Genomic DNA, 22214 nt, shown 5'->3' with positions numbered 1-22214 from the left:
AATTAAATAGATTTAAAGAAAAGAATCTTTTTAATCTTACCCGTTAATAAACATTCTCGAATATGATGTCTGTCCGTCTGTCCGCACATCCGGGAATCTCTGGAACGGCACCGATGGACCAGACCTGGACTAAAGGCAGCTGATTTATGTAGGAGTAAATAATATATTTTTTTTTATAATTTTAATGTCACATTGAAAAAGTCGCGTGCGATTACTAGTGTTATTTAAAAGGTACCTTGACTACAATATCTTATCTGATAAAATCTATATTCCATTATGATAATAACGTAATGATTTTAATAACATCTTTAAATATTGTGACCGCTGTAATAATACAATAATTAGTGTTCATATATGATATTAAAAATGGAATTGTCCACAATTGTGTACGTGTTTGCTATAATCGCCACAGTAAGTGGATCAAATCACAGAGCAGGTAAGACAATTTATCAGTATATCCATTATCATACTTATGTATAATAGCTTGGTTCTAATTAAAGATTTAATAAACTTGCAACGATTCCATATCGAACTTAAGCAATGTATAGAGCTGACAATAACTTTCGATAAGTCATGTGACTGTCACGCGTCAGTTCTATAGATTTTTGAAATTGGTTATGGTATCGCTTTGAAGCGAATGCACTTCTTACCCCCCCCCTGTCTTGTTTTCTTTCGATAGACAGTGTACTGACTAACTCTATCTTACTATGGGCCTACGTGTCCACTTTTTGTACGGAGTTTTGGTTTGAATTAAATTTTATCTTTGCAATTATCGGTGTAACAATTTTCATTGTTTTATTATCTTGATTTTTAGACGATTTTGAGTCGACCTCAAATAGAAGGAAGGTTATCACTTTGTCTATTTTTTTGTTGTCTTTGTTTTTTGAAGGCTCCTTTTTGGTTCTTTTTCGCAGCGCGTTCACCACGCCTGGTTGGTGGAAATGAATATTTTATAAATGTAATGCAAGAATTGGTGTTTGAATTGGAGAAATATGGTTGGTGGAATTTAAAAATGTTAGATATATCTCAGACGCTAAAGTAAGTACTTTTAGTTTAGTTAGTACGTTACTTAATAGAAGAATTTCTTTTTAACAATTTTTTATGGCTATATTTTTGGAGCAGCCATTTGCCGAAAAAATAAAGTGACTGCTGTCCATGACATTCGCAGTGGCTGATGCGCAATCTACCTTTAATCAAAGAGAAATGGATGCACAGACAAAGAATATTTCCCCTTTCTATACGTCAAAATACTGGACTAGTCTACTAGTAGAAATAGTCAAAATCCACATTAAGAGAAGATAGGAAAGAGTACTAAAATTAGGTTTCCAGAACTCACTCTCATCACATGAATTACTTCTTCTTCTCTTTAATCTGTTTTATGAACAATAATAACAATGTACCTTCTCTGTCTAAAGTGTGTTCAGCTCCATATCTATAAGCATAACAATCACATCTTTATTGTACACTTCAGCGAACATATGTATAACTGGCATGTGTCCGGTACAGTCAACTACACAAATGGTTTCGTCGTGTCCATAGAAAAGATTGACTTATCAGATATTAACTCACTGATGACTAGTAGAACAGTCAACGGTACATTAGAATGGCACGGTAGTGTCAGAGGACATATCAATCTGAGAGACATAAGGATTGGCTATGACGTAATAGTCAATTTAGACGGACAGCCAGAACAGAGATATACCGGAGTATTCAGACATTCTGTTATAAGAATCCTTTGTACGGTAAGTAATTTTTAAAGACTATATATTATTGAATAAGTGTAAAGATGGTACGAAAGCAATAAAGGCAATTGAAGAAGGGACAAAGGCCTGTGCCATCTAGTAGTGTAGTGTGTTTATTTTTAAAAATGAAAAGGGTTTATTTAGCCGAGTTGGGGTGTATCAGGGAAGGTATGGATCAACTTTTCAACTTGCCTGATATATTTGTGTCCCGGAGACCTTATTATGGTCCTCTTTCCTTTCTCACACTTTTTCTTTTAAGGAAACGATGGGAAGTGGAAGAGGAGTTTCCGGATGAGAGGATGCATGGAAAGGGAAAATGTTTTCTTTCTGTGCATCCTCTCCACCGTCAATTAAGGGTAAACGCATATGCAACTACGTATGTCTATAGGCTCGCTCGTTTGCCACCTTTTGATATAAAAAATACCTACCCGAAAATTGGTGCTAGCTCTTGGACTATAGTGCAAGAGGTTTTAATTCATAAAGATTTTTTTTATAATTTACCAAAGATCAACAGAATCCTGTACGATGTTTCAGATCAGTAAGAATATGAACGATAAACAAAAGACGATGCACGCGCAGACGGCTAACGTGAACGCAGTCAATGGAGTCCGAATGATTTACCTACCAGCTAACCATGTTACACAAGTCATATCTAGACGGGTGAGTATCTTTGAGCGGTAACCACAATTATCAATTAGATTGCTTAAGCCAATAGTTTATAGGCCTGAAACTTTATTAAAAGCGTACTGCAATTAAAAAAAAATCGTAGATTTAGTTCGTTAAGACGACGTTCAACAGACTACTAAACTGAATCTATTATAGTAGACCACTTTGGGTTTCAATGTGAATAATTTAATTTTGTCTTTAGTTCGCTTTCAAGGGTACATAGGCCTTATGTTTCATTCCTACGTTTGTCTCGCTCTGAAGCGTTGCCGAGCGTTGTTTGTACGATTCCAGCTTATATCTAACCGTGGGTTTCTGAAAACCCAAAGATAACAATATGTTTTAAACGGAGATTTTGGAGTCAGAAAACCAAGGCATATGAAACTTTAGATGGTTGTTCAATCGTTAACTTCATAATTTTTTCAGTACTTACCTCGTAACAACTGGGATAGTGTAAACAGCTGGTGCAGAGACGTTGTACAGCCAAGACTACAAAAGGTTGCTGAAAAAATACAATATCCAAGTGTCTGTTTTGCCTGCTAATATCAAGTTAAACATCTTTCTAATAATTGTTTCATTTAAGTACATTTTAATTTTTAAACGTCTCCATCTGTAGTAAAACTGATACACTACTATCAAAATTAAATTTTGTTTCATAAGAAATGATCAATAGAGCGAAAACTAGATGGCGCTGTACTTAACTATTGAGTCCATCTATTACATGAGAATCTAAGCGTATTAATAGAGAAAAATCCAAAACAAATTAGAACAGATTTCATGTTAAGAAACTTTTTGAAAATAATCATTTTGAAAAACAAAAATCACCAGAAATAATAATACAAATATGATAATGTTAGTCATCGCCGATCTTAGTTTTTAGCTTCTAACTGTTTTTTTTTTGGAGTAATTAAGTTAGTATTTAGTTGCATTATACATTTTAAAATTTAATTATCTATAAACTCTTTATTAGAAATAGCTTTTAATAAAAATACGTAAAGTACATGATTAAAATACAAAATGACGCCATCTATTATCGTTGATACAAACGAACAAATCTCAAGTATGTTGGAGTACACTCACAGATGGCGCTTTAATCTAGTAAACACAATCGTCAAACGCCAAACCTGTATTTTAAATCCATTTTTTTGAGGAAATAAACGCCAATAGCAGAGAATAATAAAACAAATATTTTAATTTATTTCAGCAGCATTTTATTACAACGATCACTTCTTGTATCAACATTACAACCTTTACAATAATACATTCGCATCGGATAATCTCTCAATAAAACATTCAAAAAATTATTACACTCTTTAACATTATTTACAAAAATACATATTTACAGCGGAACTTCACTAACATAATAAATTAAATAAGGACGTGATTCTTCTCGTCATTCTCTTCATTAGGGTCCATAAACACTAAAAGATTTACGGCGGGCTACGTGTGGTAACGGACGTACAAATTAAATAGTTTCAATATTAATTTGGACATCTACAACATTAATTTGTCATATTTTATAGAGCTTATTAGCTTGTAAAATTTTAAATATTATAATTTTATTGAGATACCTAAGAAAAATCAACACTATTACCATGTTATCTCGCTCTTTTTGGACATTAATTACAAAGATGAGGAAGAAAAAGTGAATAAGGCGTTACAGTTGTATCAATGTGAAGTCAGACCGTTACCACATGTCGCCTTGATTCGCCAATCCTACACTAGTATCACACGGCGGGCCGGGCGGCTACACGAGCACAGTGAGCCGCTCGGGCGGCGGGTGGCGCGCAGGGGGAGGCTCGGGGGGAGGGAGCGCGCGTTTCGTCAGCTCCTTGTCTCGAGGCGGAGTGTTATTACGCGCGTCTGCATTCTGAGCCTTGTACAGCGAATGCGCGCGGGGCAATTCCTCCGCCGGCCTATCGTCACGCAAGGGATTCGCGTATCGACGGAGATTCTCTTCATTCTGTAAATTATTCGACTTTTCTTCGTCGCGTCGTCTCAGGCGCTCTGCAGCGGCGGCTACAGCTGCGGCTCGTCTTCTATAGATGAACAGTGCTAAAGCTGCACCGGCTGCGATCAGTAGGAGTGACACTACAGCTGCCAGAGCGATGAGGGCAGCGGATGAGGAGCTGGCTTCCGCAACAGGCGGTGGTGAAGACGCGTGTACGACGCGCAGTCGTAATGCAGCGCCGAGCAGTGCATGCTGCGCCAAACGTCGCCTGGAAACCAGCTCGCTCAGAGCTCTCACGGCCGCCGCTAATGCCCCTGCGTCTGTCTCGCCGGAACTCATGTCCCCTTCAGCTCCTTCTTCTTCACCCGCCCACTGTTACAAGAATAAAAGTAAAAATCAATATATTTGAACATTCGATAGGTATAAAACTGTCTGTTTTCACAAATAATCATGAGTCCATAAATTACCAAGGCAAGATCCAAGGCATCATCGTCATCAGGTGCGAGATCACAGAGTAGAGCGAGAGGTGGTGCGGGCGGGGACCTCGCAGCCAATGCTGCGGCTAACGCACGCCGCAGGGCTGCACAGGCGCGTTCAACGTGCGCGCCGCGTGAGAGCCGTTCTCTTGCTAGGCGAAGCTCGGCCCTCGCGCAGCCTGCTGGCGGGGCTCCCCTGGCGCCGGGCCAACAGGTCGCGGGCGCGGGTAGCGCGGGTGGCTCCACACGTCTACCAGCAACGCGTCTGCATTCGCCAAGTGGTGCGCACGGAGGGCGGAGACAGAGAGCAGGCGCCGCTGGCACACAAACCTGGTCACGAGATTAGACAAAATTTAAGCTCTCTTTTACGATTAGGAGTTTTTGTTATCGAGTTTGACCATTAATCTATGATAGCTCTGAACAAAGTTGATTTGCCTTAGAATGGTAACTCACCTCATCAGTGCGGCAGGGCTGTGCGCCAGGCGCAAGGCAGTCGGGAAGGCCGCACCAGAGGCGCGTGCAAGCCGGCGCTCCAGCGGCACAGCGGCACGCGTTGCAGCCCCACCACCACGTACCATTGTCTGCGCCGCACACCGCTGGCGCTGTGTCCACGTCTGTACCTTCAATACCCAGCCCGGCGATCACTAAAAAAGTTATTTATTTTTAAAGGCAATCAAAATAAACAACACAGCACAGCACGAGAACAACGATACTTACTTTCCAAGCAGTGTCGTGCGAGTCGGGCTGGTGGCGGCGGACAGACGCACCTAGCACCCCGCTCAGCATCAGATGCGCATGTTGCAGGAGCGGGGCAGGCGGGTTCGCAGGCCGCCTCCGCGCACTCCGAGCCCGTCCATCCCGCGGGACATTCGCACGTCCACCACCCTGAGCCTCCCACGCAACGCCCGCCGTTACGACATGGAGTTGAAGCGCATCCGTCTACCGCTCGCTCGCATCTAGTCCCAGTCCAGCCCTCACGGCAAACGCACGCCCAACCAGAAGGCACAGCAGCTTGAATACAAGTACCTCCGTGTGCGCACGCGCAGCTTGTCGTAGGTGGAGGAGCTAGCGGTGCGAGAGGGGAGGGGACGGTAGGCGGAACTAGTGGAACTATGGGTGTTTCACACGAGGGACCGACCCACCCAGCGGGACAAGCGCACCGCCAAACACCAGGCTCTCTGATGCAAGTGCCTCCGTTAGCGCAAAGTCCCTCGCAGCGGTCGCGTTCCTCCAAGCGCACATTACAAGTTTCACCTACAACATACGTCAACATTTAACGACTACTTTACTATTCTTAACTTTGAAGTCATGGAAGAATGAATAGAAAAATGCAAAGATATATATCGATAGATTACCAGAGTAACAAACTTAAAGATATACCTGTCCATCCTTCACGGCATACACAAGCAAAACCGTTGGTCTTGGCAATACATGTCGCGTTATTTCGGCAAGGATTGGCGGTACACTCGTCTATTTCTGAAATTACATAATTTAAATGTAAAATACATAAAACAAACTTGGTAAACAATGGGCAGAATAAATGTTGTTAAAAGAATCTAGAAAATTATGGAGACAGTTGCGAAGGATAGACTAAAGTACTCACGGTCCCTGGCGGCGCGTTGCGTGCAGTTCTTGCCGGTCCAGCCGGGCGCGCAATGGCAGTAGTAGTCACTTTGTGCGGTGTAGCACGGTGCCCCATTAGCGCAAGGCGAACCCGCGCAATGGTCTCTATCATCCTATAAAACCAACATTTATTATACTATATTTCATACTATACTCTATTTTATAATCTTATCTTCTATATATATAAAAGAAAGTCGTGCTAGTTACACTATTTATAACTCAAGAACGGCTTTACCGATATGGCTGAAAATTGGTGAGGAGGTAGCTTAGAGCCAGGAGACAGACATAGGATACTATTCATTCTTTTATTCTTTTTTTTTTAATTTGGCCTTGAAGAGCTGCTTTTTATTTAACTTATCTATATGTTAAGTTTTTCATATATCCACGCGGACGGAGTCGCGGGCGATAACTAGTATTTCATAAAATATCTATATTAACCGTTTATAATAATAATTTATGGACGAAATTTCAAACAAAACACGGCTTACATTTAAAACTCACCCGGCAGTAACGTCCAAAACAGGAAGGTAGCTAGAAGCAGAAGTTTTGTTAGTGTGTTAATGCAGATAGATATATATATTTCGGTCAAATTAATAACTTACTCATTTGTAAGAAATTCTAAAATAAATGTTAGTATACGAGAAATGTAGGGCAGAAAAATAGGCGCGAAGAAGTCGGTTAAAATTATGAAAATTCAAACAGATGAAAAAGATTCATATTAGTTGGTAATTAAATGATTATTTAGCTAAAGCATAAAAGTAGCCAAGACCCACTTTTGTTCCCTGCAACAGGGGACTAAGTATAAGAATATAAACGTTTGTTAAAAAGTATGAATAATAAATAGATGATAATAAAATTATTACAAAAGTTTAAAGGAGATTAATAAAAGCGTATACGTTTAAATAAATCAAACTGAAGATCAAATCACACCTCACAGTCCGTTCCAGAAAATCCAACGGGACAAATACATCGATAGGCATCAAGGAGATCGACGCATTCGCCTCCATTCCTACAAGGACGGGAGGCACAATCATCTACATCTCTTGCGCAAGTCCGTCCCGCGTAGCCCGCAGCGCATGCGCAGTGGAAGTCGTCAACTAAATCGATGCATGTTGCCCCATTGAGACATTGCCCAGTACAGTCGTCCACGTTCACCTCGCAGTCCCTCCCTGTCCACCCCGCGAGGCAAGCGCAAGCATAACCTCCGGCGGTATTGTTGCAAGCTGCCGCGTTTACGCAAGGACCGAGGTTGCCTTCGGCAGTGTTGTTTTCCCCAGTTTCTGCGCATTCATCGACATCTACAGAAATAAAAAAATGCGATAATCTATATATATATATAAAAAAGTCATGTTAGTTACACTATTTATAACTCAAGAACGGCTTTACCGATATGGCTGAAAATTGATGAGGAGGTAGCTTAGACCCAGGAGACGGACATAGGATACTATTTATTCATTTTTTTTATTTAACTTATCTATATATTAAGTTTTTTTATATATCCACGCGGATGGAGTCGCGGGCGACAGCTAGTATAGAATAAATTGTCCAATAAAAATGTTACTGATTTAACACCAGATAATATGAAAATCATTAGAAATAACTCACCATCAGTACAAGTAGGTCCAGTCCAGCCAGTGGTACATTCACATGAAAAAGCATTGAGCCTGTCACGACATAGTCCACCGTTTCTGCAAGGAGAGCTCGCACAGTCGTCCACGTCCGCGTCACATAATGTTCCAGTCCATCCCGGCTCGCAGCCACAAACAAACCCAGGAGGAGTAGATGATAGTGCACAGGAACCATGTGCGCAGGGCTGCGGTGCACAAGGGTTGTCTACCCTTTCACAGTCAACTCCAGAGAAGCCCTCAGCACAGGTACAGAGGTATTGATCGGGTGCTGTGTTCTCACAGGTACCACCATGTTGACAAGGCTCGTGGGTACCGCAATAATTGAGATCTGTAAATGCATATTTCTTTTAATGTGCTGTAATTGTAAAAAAAAAGCGCTGAAAATGTTAAATTTTTCACTTCTAAAAATGAACCCGGGACTTTAATTCATCGAGCACGAGATGTTATTAACTGCAAGGCCACGAATATTTGTATTCGATAAATAAGTATACTGCCGTCGTTGTATACTTTCTAATTACGAGTATTTGATCGTTTGCTTAAACGCAAACAGATTCGTCAAAAAATGTCTTTATGTAGAATAAAGAGGATGAATGGTTGTTTGTTAAATAGAACATGTCCATCTACGGAGCATACATGCAGCATATAACACTTCTATAGCGCGTATTTTCACCGTACAGCGCCATCTATTGACGTGTGTTGTAACTAATTCACTAATTTCATCAAGCCACATTTTTTTATCGTAGACAGGGCTAGCGAGCGATAATAAAGCGTAGACAATTTTTTTTTGTTATATAGGATGTCAGCAATAAAAACATAGTTTTGAATATTGTTTTTTTTAGTACAAACACGATATTATTTCTCTGTAATTATTTTTGTGCTGTTTTTGCTTAATGTGTTGTGATATTGGAAGGATTAAATGTTATTTTATTTTATTTTTTTATTTTATACAGACTATATTTTATTTTTAAAATTTCCTGAGAAGATAAGCAATTGTGTTTACTAACCTTGGTCACAAAGGATGCCTCCCCAGTTGGTGTCGCATGTGCAGTCCCAGGAGGAGCCGTTGCAATAGCCGTGCTTGCAGCCCGGGTACGGCTGGCACTGCGAACACAACTCCCCGCGCCAGCCTGGACGACAACTGGGAAACAATGGTAAAACGCTTGTTAGATCTACTAGCCCACTGCGGATTGGTGAATTTCAAACACATCTTTAAATAGAAACAACGACATATTTTTAATTTACACGAATCTAATCATGCTTACGTTGAAAATAATAGTCAGTGTGCAGCGGTTTCATTGACCTTTTGGTGGCTTGCTCTTCGAAGTTAGGTTTAAAGGAGAAAAGTTTATTTTCATGCAGTATTATTTATGATTCAAAACTTACTCGCAATCACCTGGACGATCGCAGCGTCCGTGCGTCGGATGACATCCCTCTTTGCAAACAGCTGGAAATAACTTATTTTTAGAAATCACTTATTAAAAACATAGAGAGAGAACATATAGTGAGTAAAATTATATTATTCAACGCTCTACTTATCGCATAACCGTGACCTTGAGCCAAAACATTCATACAAAAACATATTGTCGTCCTTTTCGCTCACCTTAAAAAAATAGAGATAGCAATAATAGTTTCGTAAAGGCAAACTGAACATTAAGCAAACAACTTACGTTTTTCACAATTATCTCCTTGCCATCCTGGTAGACATCTTTTATCACCTTCTGACGAACAGGAATAATGCCCGAATTTATCATCTCTAGGTCTACAGAAGGTCGTACAAGTTGTGTTATAATAGTTGGCTTGGCAAGTCACTCGGACACGGTACGCCACTGCCGCGGCAGCCCCAGCGTGGCGCAGTGCATGCCATTCCTCTCCCGGCTCCACTATACCCGACCACCATGCTTCTTCTATTAGTCCTGTTTCTTCTGGAAACAAAAGAAGTATGATTAGTTTACACGTGGAATTATAGCTCGATTAAATCCGTAAGGAGGCGCTGCTATCGCAAAAAAACATGTAAATGTACATTGGTATAGAAAAAAATCACGACAGAGGGCGCTAGTGCGCTTATATAATTTAGTTTGACTTATGGCCACCGGGTCAGATAACATTGACAGTCTATAATTACTGCCGTTGGAGAATTTTGGGTGCGGCAGTCACACGCCTAACTTGTATGAGTGCATGATAGTTGCGGTTTTCGTCACAAGATGGCGCTAGTTGTATTTAAAGTTAAAACGTGATAAAATTAAAGATAACATTTTTTTGTTTCGTAAATCGATCATTTAATAATAAAAACAAAAGGTTATTTTGTTTTTATTATTAAATTTAACAACTTTTTCTAAAAAATATTTAGAATTCTTTTTTATATCATAAGGTGGCAAACGAGCGAGCGGTCACCTGAAATCGCATAGCGAAGCGACCGTTCGGCATAGACATACGCAATTGCAGATGCGTTGCCTACCTTTAATCTAGTAACGTTTATAAGTGTAAATTTACCTGGATCTGTGTAGTTGAAATCATCGTAGGCTTGTAGAATCAACGTAAACGATCTCTGTAAATAAAAAAAACATTAATAGAACTAAAGGTCAAGTATTTAGTAACTAAATATCTTAGTAAGGTATTTTGTAAAAGGAATCAATTTAAAAACAATCTATTTTTTGTTTTTAAAAATATTTGCAGTTTAATTTGCTTATTATAACTGGCAACAAATATTATTCGATCATTAAAAGAGGTTTTTTTCAGAATTAAAATTAGAATTAAATACTCACCGTCCATCTAAAAGAAAAAGGCAATGCCAACGTATAAAGAGGATCAGCTAGGGTAAACGAATCCGTTCCCAACACAGGAGATGCTGCTCTTCCGAATGAACAAGCGCCCGGAGCGGCGGCGGACTGATACTCTTTGAGGCAAAGAGCAAAGCGCGTGCGACAAGCACGTGCACAGCCTGCCGCCCCGGGCGTAGCGCCACCACAGCACCCGCCTGAAGCTAGCTGCAGACGGTAGTTGGAGAACTCGAGGATCTGCAGCTCGAACACGCCCGCCCCCGCCGCGCACTAGACAACAAATAATAACTTTTAACCGTGTGTTTCTGAGGGCAAAATCTCTGTATAAAAGATATCGTCATCCCTGTCACTGTTTTTGAAAAAACAGAGATAGAAATAACAGTATATTTTAAATGGAGATTCCATACAGAAAATTTATATCATATTCTAAATGATGGATTGACTTTAAGGAGAAACATTTGTGGTACTCTACATGGTATGGGGAATGTTTCCTAATGAGAACTGCAATTTTATAAGCAATCAAACTTCTTACTTGATTGTTATTACATAAATATTTTCATCGCCTACTTTATAATAAGGTAGAGTAAAGTAGAGTATGTATTGGAATAATTCGTAAAGTTTTCAACACCAACGACAATAAAAGTTACACACTTTTACACTAGATGGCGCTGATTGGCTTGGCACAGTAAAAAATAGCGCCTTCTCCCACCTTAATTATTCTAATTCCTAAATAAATAATTAAACAGATCATACGATTAGGAAATAAACGATAACTTGATAGTCAAATAAACATAATTAAATATTGAATATAAAATCTGAGCTCAAATTTCTAATACAATAATCGAGAAATATATTTATTCAATAGGATCCGATTTCAGTTTAATCGTTTGTACAAATGTAATAATATCTTATGACCATGTTATTTAAAGAGAATAGACAGGATATGAATATTTACCTTAACTTTATATTTTACTAACTGTCGCCCACGACTCCGTCCGCGCGGAATTAAAAAAAAACTATTGGTGGCAGCGTAATGTTATAAAGCCTAAAGTCTTCGTTTATAAATGGACTATTAAAAAAAATTATAAAGGGGTAACGCTGCCAGTATCTTCGGAACCTTGCCTAAAGGGACTCCTTTTAATAATATATTTTAGTTAATGATTCGTTTTTAATATTTTATTTAATATCATAGAACTAAGATTATAAATAAATTCACTAAAATGAAATACCACTGTACCTTAAAAAGCTAATAAACATAAAATCCTACAAAATAATAAAAAAATTCTCACACCACTATTAAGTTACGATTAGATTAATTTTTAATATAATAAATATATAACATATCGAATAACGAAACGGCAATTTAATTTAATAAAGTTAATTGCATTAATAATTAATATTATTTTTAATAGACGCATATTTTATTATTTTATAATTAATATAAAACAGTAAGTTAATTAGTCTAGATTAAGAATTCAATCAAGTTTGTTTTTTTAATTCTCGATAGCAATAAAAAATTAATTAATTTGCAATCATGTATTATCCTACCAAATTATGTTATATTAACCATGGATTTGCACTACGGGAGTTCTGTATAAAATCCCAATTAATAAATCTACTTTTCTAGTAAAGAAATAGGAGAATATTAATATGTTTTTACACTAGTTTCGACAGTGAAAACCAACCGTTAGATTAAAACAGAGCAAACAGAATAGAACCATTTAAACAACCAGAGTATTTACATCCGGTTTATTATTACCTTCAACACACAACATCGGCTATTACTTAGTCGCAAACACTTCGCCCCCACTTTGTCTAATAGGCGGCTAATTCCAATACAAAAGGTGAACGTACAGTCATGCACAAATGCGGTTTCTAATGCATTGTACTAAAGTTCATGTTAGAGTTTATGTGCGCGAGTGTACCGGAGAATGGCAAGCTCCGCCTTGTAAGCGACACGCCTATTGCTTTGTAACCACCGCCTACCTGTTTCAGAAGCTTTCACGTACTTTACAAGGATACTAAGCTTTCGGTTTGAGCTTTTGCGGTTGTGTTTACGCTGTCAAAGTACTAACAAGTATAGCTCCACATATGTTATGCTAGTATGTGATTGTGTTTTGTTTTCAGTTTTTTTTTAATTATATCGTCTTAAAATATAAAGTGATAGTATCAAAGTTCACTTGTTTTATGACGCATATTACTGTAAAGCTTATGTTTTTATGTTGTTTATGTTGAAGAGTTACAGTTAAATATAACATTACGTAAGTAAAAATTTTTCTAGAATAGACATGTTAAAGGATAGATAAAAATAGATCTGTTGTTCTACTTTTATAGTTAAATTAACAATCCAACTTGACTCCGTCTGTGTATTAAAAACATAATAAGCCTATGTGTTCTTCCAGACTATGTTCTACATCTATGACAGTTTATAACCAAAGTATTATTCGGAAATTGCTTTATAAGCTATACGCAATGTTAAAAAAAATTATACCGAATTTTGACATATTGAGGTTATTGACCCGTACTTTTATATTTAGAACATATTTAGCAAATTGGGAATTCTTATTTCAAATAGTTGAAAGCTTGTTAAGGCGTTCTCGGATGTTCATTTATCTACATACGTGTTCGATTATGTTTGCCTTAATTCACAGTAGTTGTTCTATATTTAAATTAATATCGTAATAGAATCGAAATCGATAACAATTGATTGTAAAACATCGATAATAACACGTATAAATGTCAATGGCCATGTGTCATCGGCCCGCGCAGACGACTCGATACGGTTTTCATTGTGAATATTAATCGAGTATTTACATCGAATAAGCGAAACCAGTTCTCTCGATTAGGCAACGTCGAAATTCCCACAGAACCGGTGATAAAAAATATTTATATATTAACTCGGTGTTAACGATTTTATGACGAAATGTGGCCAATCTTATCAGTCTCCGCAAAGTAAATACAACTGTAACTTTATCGATTAAGATATAGTTTACAATGTTATTAGATTTTACTTTGACTATCAAGAAATGGACTAGACAAACACTCGTTGTAAACCTAAATAAATTCTGCCACATTACAATCACACATGCTTACCGTTCTAAAAATTACGTAAAATGGACATGTCTTTATGAGCACATGCTGACTGAAAAATTTACTCACTAACAAAAAACGAGCACAAAAGTAAGACAGTTTAGAAGAATTTATTAATTGTTTTTATTTGACAATGAAGGAATTGTTCGCATTTGACATGTCTTGTCTCTTAAAAGTCAAAGTTTTACATTATTTATTTCCGGCTTATAATATTTGAAGTCAGCTGTAACCCAATGACCTTTAGGACTGCCCTTCGTATTGTGTCGCGTCCCTTTTAAGATGTTGCAGCTGTTTATCAATGAAAAGAATGCAGGGGTTCGAAACCTTTGATATAACATGTTTTGAAGTGTGTCATTTGAGTGTTTATAAAATGAAAGATAAGCACCCCTATATAATTTTAACGGTCATATTTTTTATGATTAATGTCTTAGTCGTCAACTCATGTATGTCTCGGAACCTACCCAAGTTAGGGGTGACTAGGCCATAGTTAACTATGCTGGCCTAGTGTGGGTCGACTTATATATCTTTGAATGTTTCATAGATCGTCGGTGGCTCAGGGGTCAAGCACTTGACTTGCAATCTACAGGTCCTGGGTTCGAATCCCGCCATGTACCAAAGTGTTTTTCGATTTCCGATTTACATATGAACATTTATTCGACGTTGTTACGGTGAAGGAAAACATCGCGATGCAACCTGCACATATCTGAGAAGAAATTCAAAGATATGTGTGAAGTCAACCCGCACTTGGCCAGCGTGGTTGACTATGGCCTAATCACCCTTAACTTAGTGTAGGCTGATGATGATGAATGTTTCCACAGATATTGTTGGTTTATTTACGTAAATAACATTTTGAAATGTTTTTTATTTTAAATAGGTCCAATAAATAACAATAAGCTAATCATATTCAGTATTGTATATTTTTAAATTTCCGTTCTTAATATAATAGAAGATAAAATAGCCTAATTTGGAAATGTAAAACTCGTTAAAATTAAATACTTAAATAATCTTATTATGCGAAGCTTTTATCTTAATAGCTTTTAAAGAAAAAAAACTTAGGCTTTGAAAATTATTTTAAGTTTAGATAAAAGAAGATATATTTATTTTGAATTTAAATTTTAATAAATTTAAATTACATTTTAATAAGAATGGAAATTTAATTTAAGATCGTTTTTTTGTCAAACTGATATAAAACGCTGAAGAAATGATCAGCCAAGTGGGATTTTTCCCATCGGGCCGATTTAATTCATAGAATCAAGCCTAGCGCTCAATAGGCCCAATGAGACACCACCAGACACCCAAAATATTAATTACTAGATATCGCTAGCGATTCCATCCGTGCGGAATCGTTAGTCTATGTGTTCTTTCAGACTATGTTCTGCATCAGTGGTTCTCACACTTATTTTGTCTATTGCCCACTTTGAGAATAAATATTTATTATTTAGCGCCCCCATATTTACATATTTAAAAACCACTATAACTTCAAATTAAATTAATTAATTATTGTAACCTATATATGTATATTAACGAAGAATTCTAAACGAAACTTTTATTATAACCCGCAACTTGAGAACGTTATCGCTCACTTTGGGAAACACTGTTCTACATCTATGACAAATTTCAGTGAGATCCATATAGCTGTTTAGAGATATCTTTAAACAAACATCTATCCATTTAAACATTTACATTCATAATATTAGTAAGATTTAACACAAATTAAGCAGAGATGACTTATCAATAAACTATCATAAAAATTACTTATTTTATCCGTAGTTTAAAAAAACTTAAAGATAATATTTATTACCGTTAAATGGATTTAACATGTTTGTTTTAAAAAGCCGTAATAATAAACTGCCTCATTAATTTCCTAACCAATTTACTTTGAGCAAAATCAACCAACACAATATCAAACATAAAAGAATCGATAAGAAATATTTAAAACCAAAAGAACAAAAAAAAAGCTTTAGCAATATTTTTTTTTATAAATCTTTAATCTTTGTAATAAATGACATTTATTACAAGATTAGCTGTCGCCCGCGACTCCGTCCGCGTGGATATATAAAAAACTTAATATATAGATAAGTTAAATAAAAAAGCAGCTCTTCAAGGCATACATTCGAACAAAAAAAAATGAATAAATAGTATCCTGTGTCCGTCTCTAGGCTCTAAGCTACCTCCTCACCAATTTTCAACCATATCGGTAAAGCCGTTCTTGAGTTATAAATAGTGTAACTAACACGACTTGGCCTAGACACCCTTAACTCAGGGTAGGCTCCGAGCCTCTCGGTGGGGACGTATAGTGATCTGATGATGATGAACACGACTTTCTTTTATATATATATAGAAGATTATTCATAAATACTGCTTAAAATTTACAAATCCATTATTGAACTGAATAAACTAGCAATGTTTCCCACGACCCCTTTTAGATATCAAATTGACGTATCTACATTTTTGCATAGAATTTTGTTCAGATCACGACTCTGAATATATTATTTAAAAAAAAATATTTTATAAACCTTCTAGATAATTTTTTATCTCTATTTCTAGCTATATCTAGTTTTTGTGTTAATTTTCGTAATCCGTTTATCATAAGAGGGACCAACAAATTTAAAATTGTTAAATTCTTTACACAATTTCTTGATTATATTTTTTTGTGCATTAACTTAAATCTTGTACATTATTTTATAATATTATAAATGCCAATGTTTAAATGGATGTTTGTTTGAATGTATCTCCAGAACGACTGAATGGATCTCGTTGAAATTTGACATAGATGTAGAACATAGCTTGAAAGACAACATAGGCTACTTATCCTTAGTAATTCCTCCTGGATTATTTAATCGTAAATGTACGGTCAATGAATACATCGAAGTACAGTCGAGGAATTATATTCCCAATCCTATTGTTAAATATATGACGCTCAAAATACTTGATATTCGATTTTATGTGGGAAGCGAATTTAATTCTTTGTCGTCTTGCAAACAAGTGTCGCGCAAAGAACACGTGATGTTATCTATTAACGACTAACAATGAACCAGCATTTACATATCGTACGGCTCCACGGCATCGTAAGTTCGGTTGCTACAAGCTTTTAAACTACGATCAGCCCGCATAATAATTATATATGATATTCAATATTCTTCCGTTGAATTACGAAATAAGTTTACATATTTTTTGTTAGTTGGCGGCATTAAGATAAGGGGAATTTGTACTTGATAAAATTATGTTTTAAGAGTGGTAAAAACCGCTTTAACAACTTCGCACGAATTGGCCAGGTTCGCCCGGTGAAATACCACCACCACACAGAAAACAGGCGTGATTTGGAAGCAATTCCGCGTTTCGTCTGATGAGTGTGCGTCCCGGAGGCCTAATTTAGTCCTCTTTCCCTTCCCACCCTTTTCTTATAAGGAAGGGATGGGAAGTGGAAGTGGACTTTCCGGATGAGAGGATGCATAGAAAGGGAAAATATTTTCTTTCTGTGCATCCTTTTGTCCGTCGATTAAAGGTAGGCAACCAACCTATATACAATTGCGTATGTCTATGGCCAACGGTCACTTCGCTTCTTCAGCGATTTCAGGTGGCCGCTCGCTCCTTTGCAACCTTATGATATAAAAAAAAAAAATGTGTGTAGGGATAGAATACCTGAACGAGAAACCTTGTAACCGTGGGATTCTCGACCTCCCAGTTCAAAACATATTGCCATCCCGAAAAGGAGGTTTTGGTCTCAGAAAGTCACGGTAAAAGTTAATCCAGCCTTTGATAATAATACATAGAACATATTCACCGTAAGGAAGGAATTAGAGGTCAATAATGGTCATGATTCGAGATATTTAACTTAAGCTGGATTTTATAAGAATCCTGCAAACATGGCCTTAAAGTATCGAGTAAACATTCTAATAAGAAAGCAAACAGATGAATTTTAACAATGGTAAACGCCAGCAACAACATATGATGCACGAATTGGTCAGCTCAACCGGTGAAATACCACGACCACGCAGAAGACAGCTGTGAAATGGAAGCAAATTCGAGTCTCCTCTGATCAATGCGACATGGAGGCCTAAATTTAGTCTCTACTCGTCCACTCTTTCCTTCTAAGGAAAAGATAAAAAGAGGAATTAGATTAAATAAAGAAGGGGACTGGTAGGAAGAGGAAATATTCTCTTTCTGCGCGTCTCCTCATCCGATTTAAGGTAGGCAACGCATCTGCAATTGCATATGTCTGTGGGCAGCGGTCGCTTTACTATTTCGGCGAATTTAGCCGTTCGATTGTGATCTCACAATATAAATCCACGAATACAGATATTTATGGATCTATTTTAACGATATCTCCTAATTATAAACTGGTTTCGCGGAAGTGTTGTATATCAAATATCACTTTCAAGATGAAAAACACATAAAAATGTTTTATAAATAAAATAATAAAATGAAGATTAATCAAATGATAGTAATAAAATAAGATTTATTAAATGAATAGAATCAATCGAAAAATAACATCCTTCTTTATGAAGTCAACTAAAAAGATAGTCATAAAGTTGATAGTAAATATAATGTTAAAATTATGCCAAATTTCCGTCAGTAAATCATTACTGATAAGAAATAATTCGTTATTATCAATTGTTCAATTGATTCATATAAATTATTTATTGTTTTTATTAATTTCTTTTTGTATTGGCAACATTTAAATTAGTATAAACTTTTTACTATGCTGGCAACAATTATTCATTTGGACATTCGTTTGACATAAGTATTTGCTACCACAACGCACGCTTTTATTCTTATATTTATTATCTGAGTAACTATTCAATAAATAGTTAATAAACAATAACCACTTGTTTAATTATACATCTATTATTGGCAAATTAAATCAAATAAAACTGTAAATAAATGTCAAAGCTTTTGTTTCATCATCATCAGCTCTTCATACGTCCCCACCGAGGGTCTCGGAACCTATCTTAAGTTAAGGGTGACTAGGCCATAGTGACTGCTTAATTTCTTATCAGAATACATAAACGATTTAATTTTACTAATATTATAAATGCGAATGGATGGATGGATGTTTGAAGATATCTTCAGAATGTCTGTACGGATCTCGCTGAAATTTGGCATAGATGTAGAACATAGTCTGAAGGAACACATAGGCTACTAATTATGTTTTTTTAATACCGCGCAAACGGAGTCGCAGGCGACTGCTAGTAATGTTATGAATGTGAATGTTTGGATGGATGATTGTTCGAAGGTATCTCCAGACCGATTCAACAGCTCTCGACGACACGGTGGCATAAGCTAATAATGAAGTTTTTTTTTTAAATTCCGCTCGATCGGATTCGCGTGCGATAGCTAGTATGTTACTAAATTAAATTAACGTATAGAATATATTTGTTAATGTTAATTTTAAATTAAACAGTCAATTAAAATAATTTATTTAATTAATTTAAATTATAACATTCTTTGTTATTGAGTCTCATTAGCAATATTTATTTCAGCAAAGGAATAATTAGTAAATTAAACATTTATAACGTATAAAAAAAAACTTATTTTAAATTTAAATTAAGTGTATAACATATTAAGTTGACCTGTCCGTGCATTTAAACTATAAATAATGTAATTTATATTAAATTTAATATAAAAATCACCACTAATCATACTAATATTATAAATGCGAATGTTTGTACGTATGGATGTTTGTTAGAAAGTATCTGAAGAACGGCTCAAAAGATCACGATGAAATTTGGCATAGATATAGAACATAGCCAGAAAGAACATATAGGCTACTAATTAAGTTCTTTGTAATTGCGCAAACGGAGTCGCCGACGACAGCTAGTAGTGTTATAAATGCGAATGTATGGATGTACGGATGGATGGATGTTTGTTAGACGGTATCTCCAGAACAGCTCAACAGATCTCGATGAAATTTTTCATAGGCTACTAATTATGTTTTTTTTTATAATTCCGCACGGACGGACTCGCAGGCGACGGCTAGTCTTGAATATTAAGAAGCAGATATATGTCTATTCTGCTATCAAGGTTCACGGTCGAAAAGTTAATATACTGACGCACAAACCTTGACAAACTCCTTAAATCAATATTGGAATTAGTGAAAAATTAGACGATTATTGTAATTTTATCTTTTATATGCAACATTTAAATGAATGAGTTAGCAAGCATAATTTAAAAAATCTTGAACACCTATTTTACGTAATCCGAATTTAAATATGGTAATAATTTAATAAATATGTTCTGCATACCAATAGATTTTCTTAACACTGGTTTTTATACACGCTATGACGAGTACCATTTTGTACTAAAACTTTACAGATGCTACTTTAAAGAATTTCTTATGACGTACATGCACTTATAATAAGAAAGTTCAGTTACTAAGATAAGAAACAAAACTGAACTCATTGGAAATGGTGTTCATAAAAACTTTACCAGAGCTTAAACTTGACATATAAGTTTACCTAAAAATGTGTCCTTTTTTGTAAAGTTTAAGAAAATCTGAATCGATTTGGAACTCGATTTGCTGGTGGTCCATAATGGGATGCACATTTTGATGATATAATAAAATATGATCATGAAGAAAACATCAATACTAGCGTAAACATAGATCCTGAAGTACACTTAGGTACTAGGCTACTAGTGTACTTCAATAGTAAAGAACACTTTCATGGGAAAGAAGGTTATGAGGTACACTTTCATAGGGAAGTTGATGAAGTACACTTTGGTGGAGAAATTGATGGTAGAGTAATAGTTGATGATAAAGACATACTCGCAGCATGCAGGCGAGGGCGAGAGCGACCAGCAGCGCCGGCCGCGAGACAAGCACGCAGCGCATCGGATCAGATGGGCGCGGGGCGCCGCGACGCGCGCGCCTCGCGCATGCCGCCTGCCCACAAACACGCACTATGTTGGCACTGTATGCGCACTGCACTCAACACTGATTGCGCACGAACACCGACTGCGCACTGACACCGACATAAGCTGCGCATCGACCTCTCGCCGCGGGCGTCCGCTGACGACTGCCGCGCGCCGCGCCGCCCCGCCCCCCGCACCCTGCCCTGCCGCCGAGCTTAACTTCAACTTTAACTAAGTTACAGGGCCCGATGCTCTCGCGCAACCACTCCGCGGATCTTGCTTTGTTACCGCACAAACCCACCGCGCATCTTACAGCTGAGCCGGTAAGTCATTGTCGATAAATCTCATTTGTTATGATTTATGTAATAAGTAATTTTAATTGAGTTTTATTAAGTTAAGCTTACATGTGAAAATATTTACATGGATATTGCAATATGCCAATAACTTTTATTTACTTGGTGCATTTTCATTTGGCTAAAATGTCTTCTCGATGCAATCATAGAATTATTTAATGTTAAGTATTTCTGATCGAGTGAATGTACGATTACAAAATATAAAACACACATAAAAACATTAACAGTTAAGTAATATTTAATACGGTGCATCTTTAGATTTAATTTGCATAAATAACAAGTCGTTTTATTAAGCTTTTGTAAGTTAGTTGCCGCCCAACTTGTACTTAACTAATTGTCTAAGCAAATCATAATTTAATAACAAGATGCGAACGCAATGGAATTTCCTACGTACAAAACAAAAGCAGGATGTGATCGCTGACATAGTTTTCTCACAGAGACAATGCGCACAGACTATAGAGTCAGAGAGTAGACGGACCCGTGACGTAGCCGGAGTAACGTCCGCCGGGCGATCAGTATGCGTAATGCGCAGGCGCATGGCCCGATCTGACGCCCGCTATGATACGAATCGTACACGATATACCCATTTAACTATCCGCATTTACATTACCATCATGGATCTAGGTTATAACAATGTCTCGTTTTGTCGTTTGAAATTTCTTTTGTCTATTACACGGGTCTATTTTTAAAGTATTCGTTAATAGATCTATTTAATGTTTAACCTGCCTACATTCTGGTATTTGAGTTTGTTAACTGAAACATATCTCGGACTCTTTAATACATTTAATATTTTCATTCTTTGTCTTTTTTGGTTCAGCATTTCAGAACCTGGCGTAATGAAAACTTCAAGGATTGAATCCTTTTTATTAAATGACTAGCTCTCGCACGCGACTCCGTCCAGACTTCTTCTTCCAGACTATGTTAGATATGTGTGCCAAATTTCATCGAAATCCGTTAAGCCGTTTAAGAGATATCTTTAAACAAACATCTATCCATCCATCTAAACTTTCGGATTTATAATATTAGTAAGATTTAATTTTTCTTGGATCTTGATAGTCC

General features: G+C 36.8%; 2 protein-coding genes across 2 annotated transcripts; one reads left to right on the top strand and one right to left on the bottom strand.

Moving 5' to 3' along the window:
• Positions 1–315: 315 nt before the first annotated feature.
• Positions 316–2987, top strand: LOC106120040 (uncharacterized). The gene is made up of 5 exons (XM_013315218.1): positions 316–436; positions 915–1038; positions 1472–1742; positions 2277–2402; positions 2832–2987. The coding sequence occupies exons 1-5, from the start codon at positions 355–357 to the stop codon at positions 2946–2948; spliced, it is 720 nt and encodes a 239-aa protein (XP_013170672.1). The 5' UTR covers positions 316–354; the 3' UTR covers positions 2949–2987.
• A 375-nt stretch (positions 2988–3362) lies between these two features.
• On the bottom strand, positions 3363–20942 carry Ser (protein serrate). Its single transcript, XM_013315310.1, has 14 exons — positions 20717–20942; positions 10846–11130; positions 10574–10628; positions 9751–10005; positions 9467–9527; positions 9088–9221; positions 8061–8411; positions 7386–7753; positions 6436–6568; positions 6213–6308; positions 5550–6086; positions 5286–5476; positions 4824–5162; positions 3363–4728 (listed from the first exon to the last, which is right to left on the bottom strand). The coding sequence occupies exons 1-14, from the start codon at positions 20780–20782 to the stop codon at positions 4153–4155; spliced, it is 3447 nt and encodes a 1148-aa protein (XP_013170764.1). The 5' UTR covers positions 20783–20942; the 3' UTR covers positions 3363–4152.
• Positions 20943–22214: the final 1272 nt, after the last annotated feature.

This window comes from Papilio xuthus, unplaced genomic scaffold (assembly GCF_000836235.2).
Source record: "Papilio xuthus unplaced genomic scaffold, Pxut_1.1 DF826961.1, whole genome shotgun sequence".
NCBI classification, from domain to species: Eukaryota; Metazoa; Arthropoda; class Insecta; order Lepidoptera; family Papilionidae; genus Papilio; species Papilio xuthus.
This window is presented reverse-complemented; position numbering and strand designations above follow the sequence as displayed.

Excerpts from the sequence above, each read along its gene's own strand:
- LOC106120040 (XM_013315218.1), top strand. The coding sequence starts at position 355 with ATGATATTAAAAATGGAATTGTCCACAATTGTGTACGTGTTTGCTATA. Across the intron at positions 437-914 it reads TGGATCAAATCACAGAGCAG|CGCGTTCACCACGCCTGGTT; the intron begins GTAAGACAATTT and ends TCTTTTTCGCAG. Across the intron at positions 1,039-1,471 it reads GATATATCTCAGACGCTAAA|CGAACATATGTATAACTGGC; the intron begins GTAAGTACTTTT and ends TGTACACTTCAG.
- Ser (XM_013315310.1), bottom strand. The coding sequence starts at position 20,782 with ATGCGCTGCGTGCTTGTCTCGCGGCCGGCGCTGCTGGTCGCTCTCGCC. Across the intron at positions 10,006-10,573 it reads TTTCAACTACACAGATCCAG|AAGAAACAGGACTAATAGAA; the intron begins GTAAATTTACAC and ends TTTTGTTTCCAG. Across the intron at positions 4,729-4,823 it reads ATGCCTTGGATCTTGCCTTG|TGGGCGGGTGAAGAAGAAGG; the intron begins GTAATTTATGGA and ends TTCTTGTAACAG.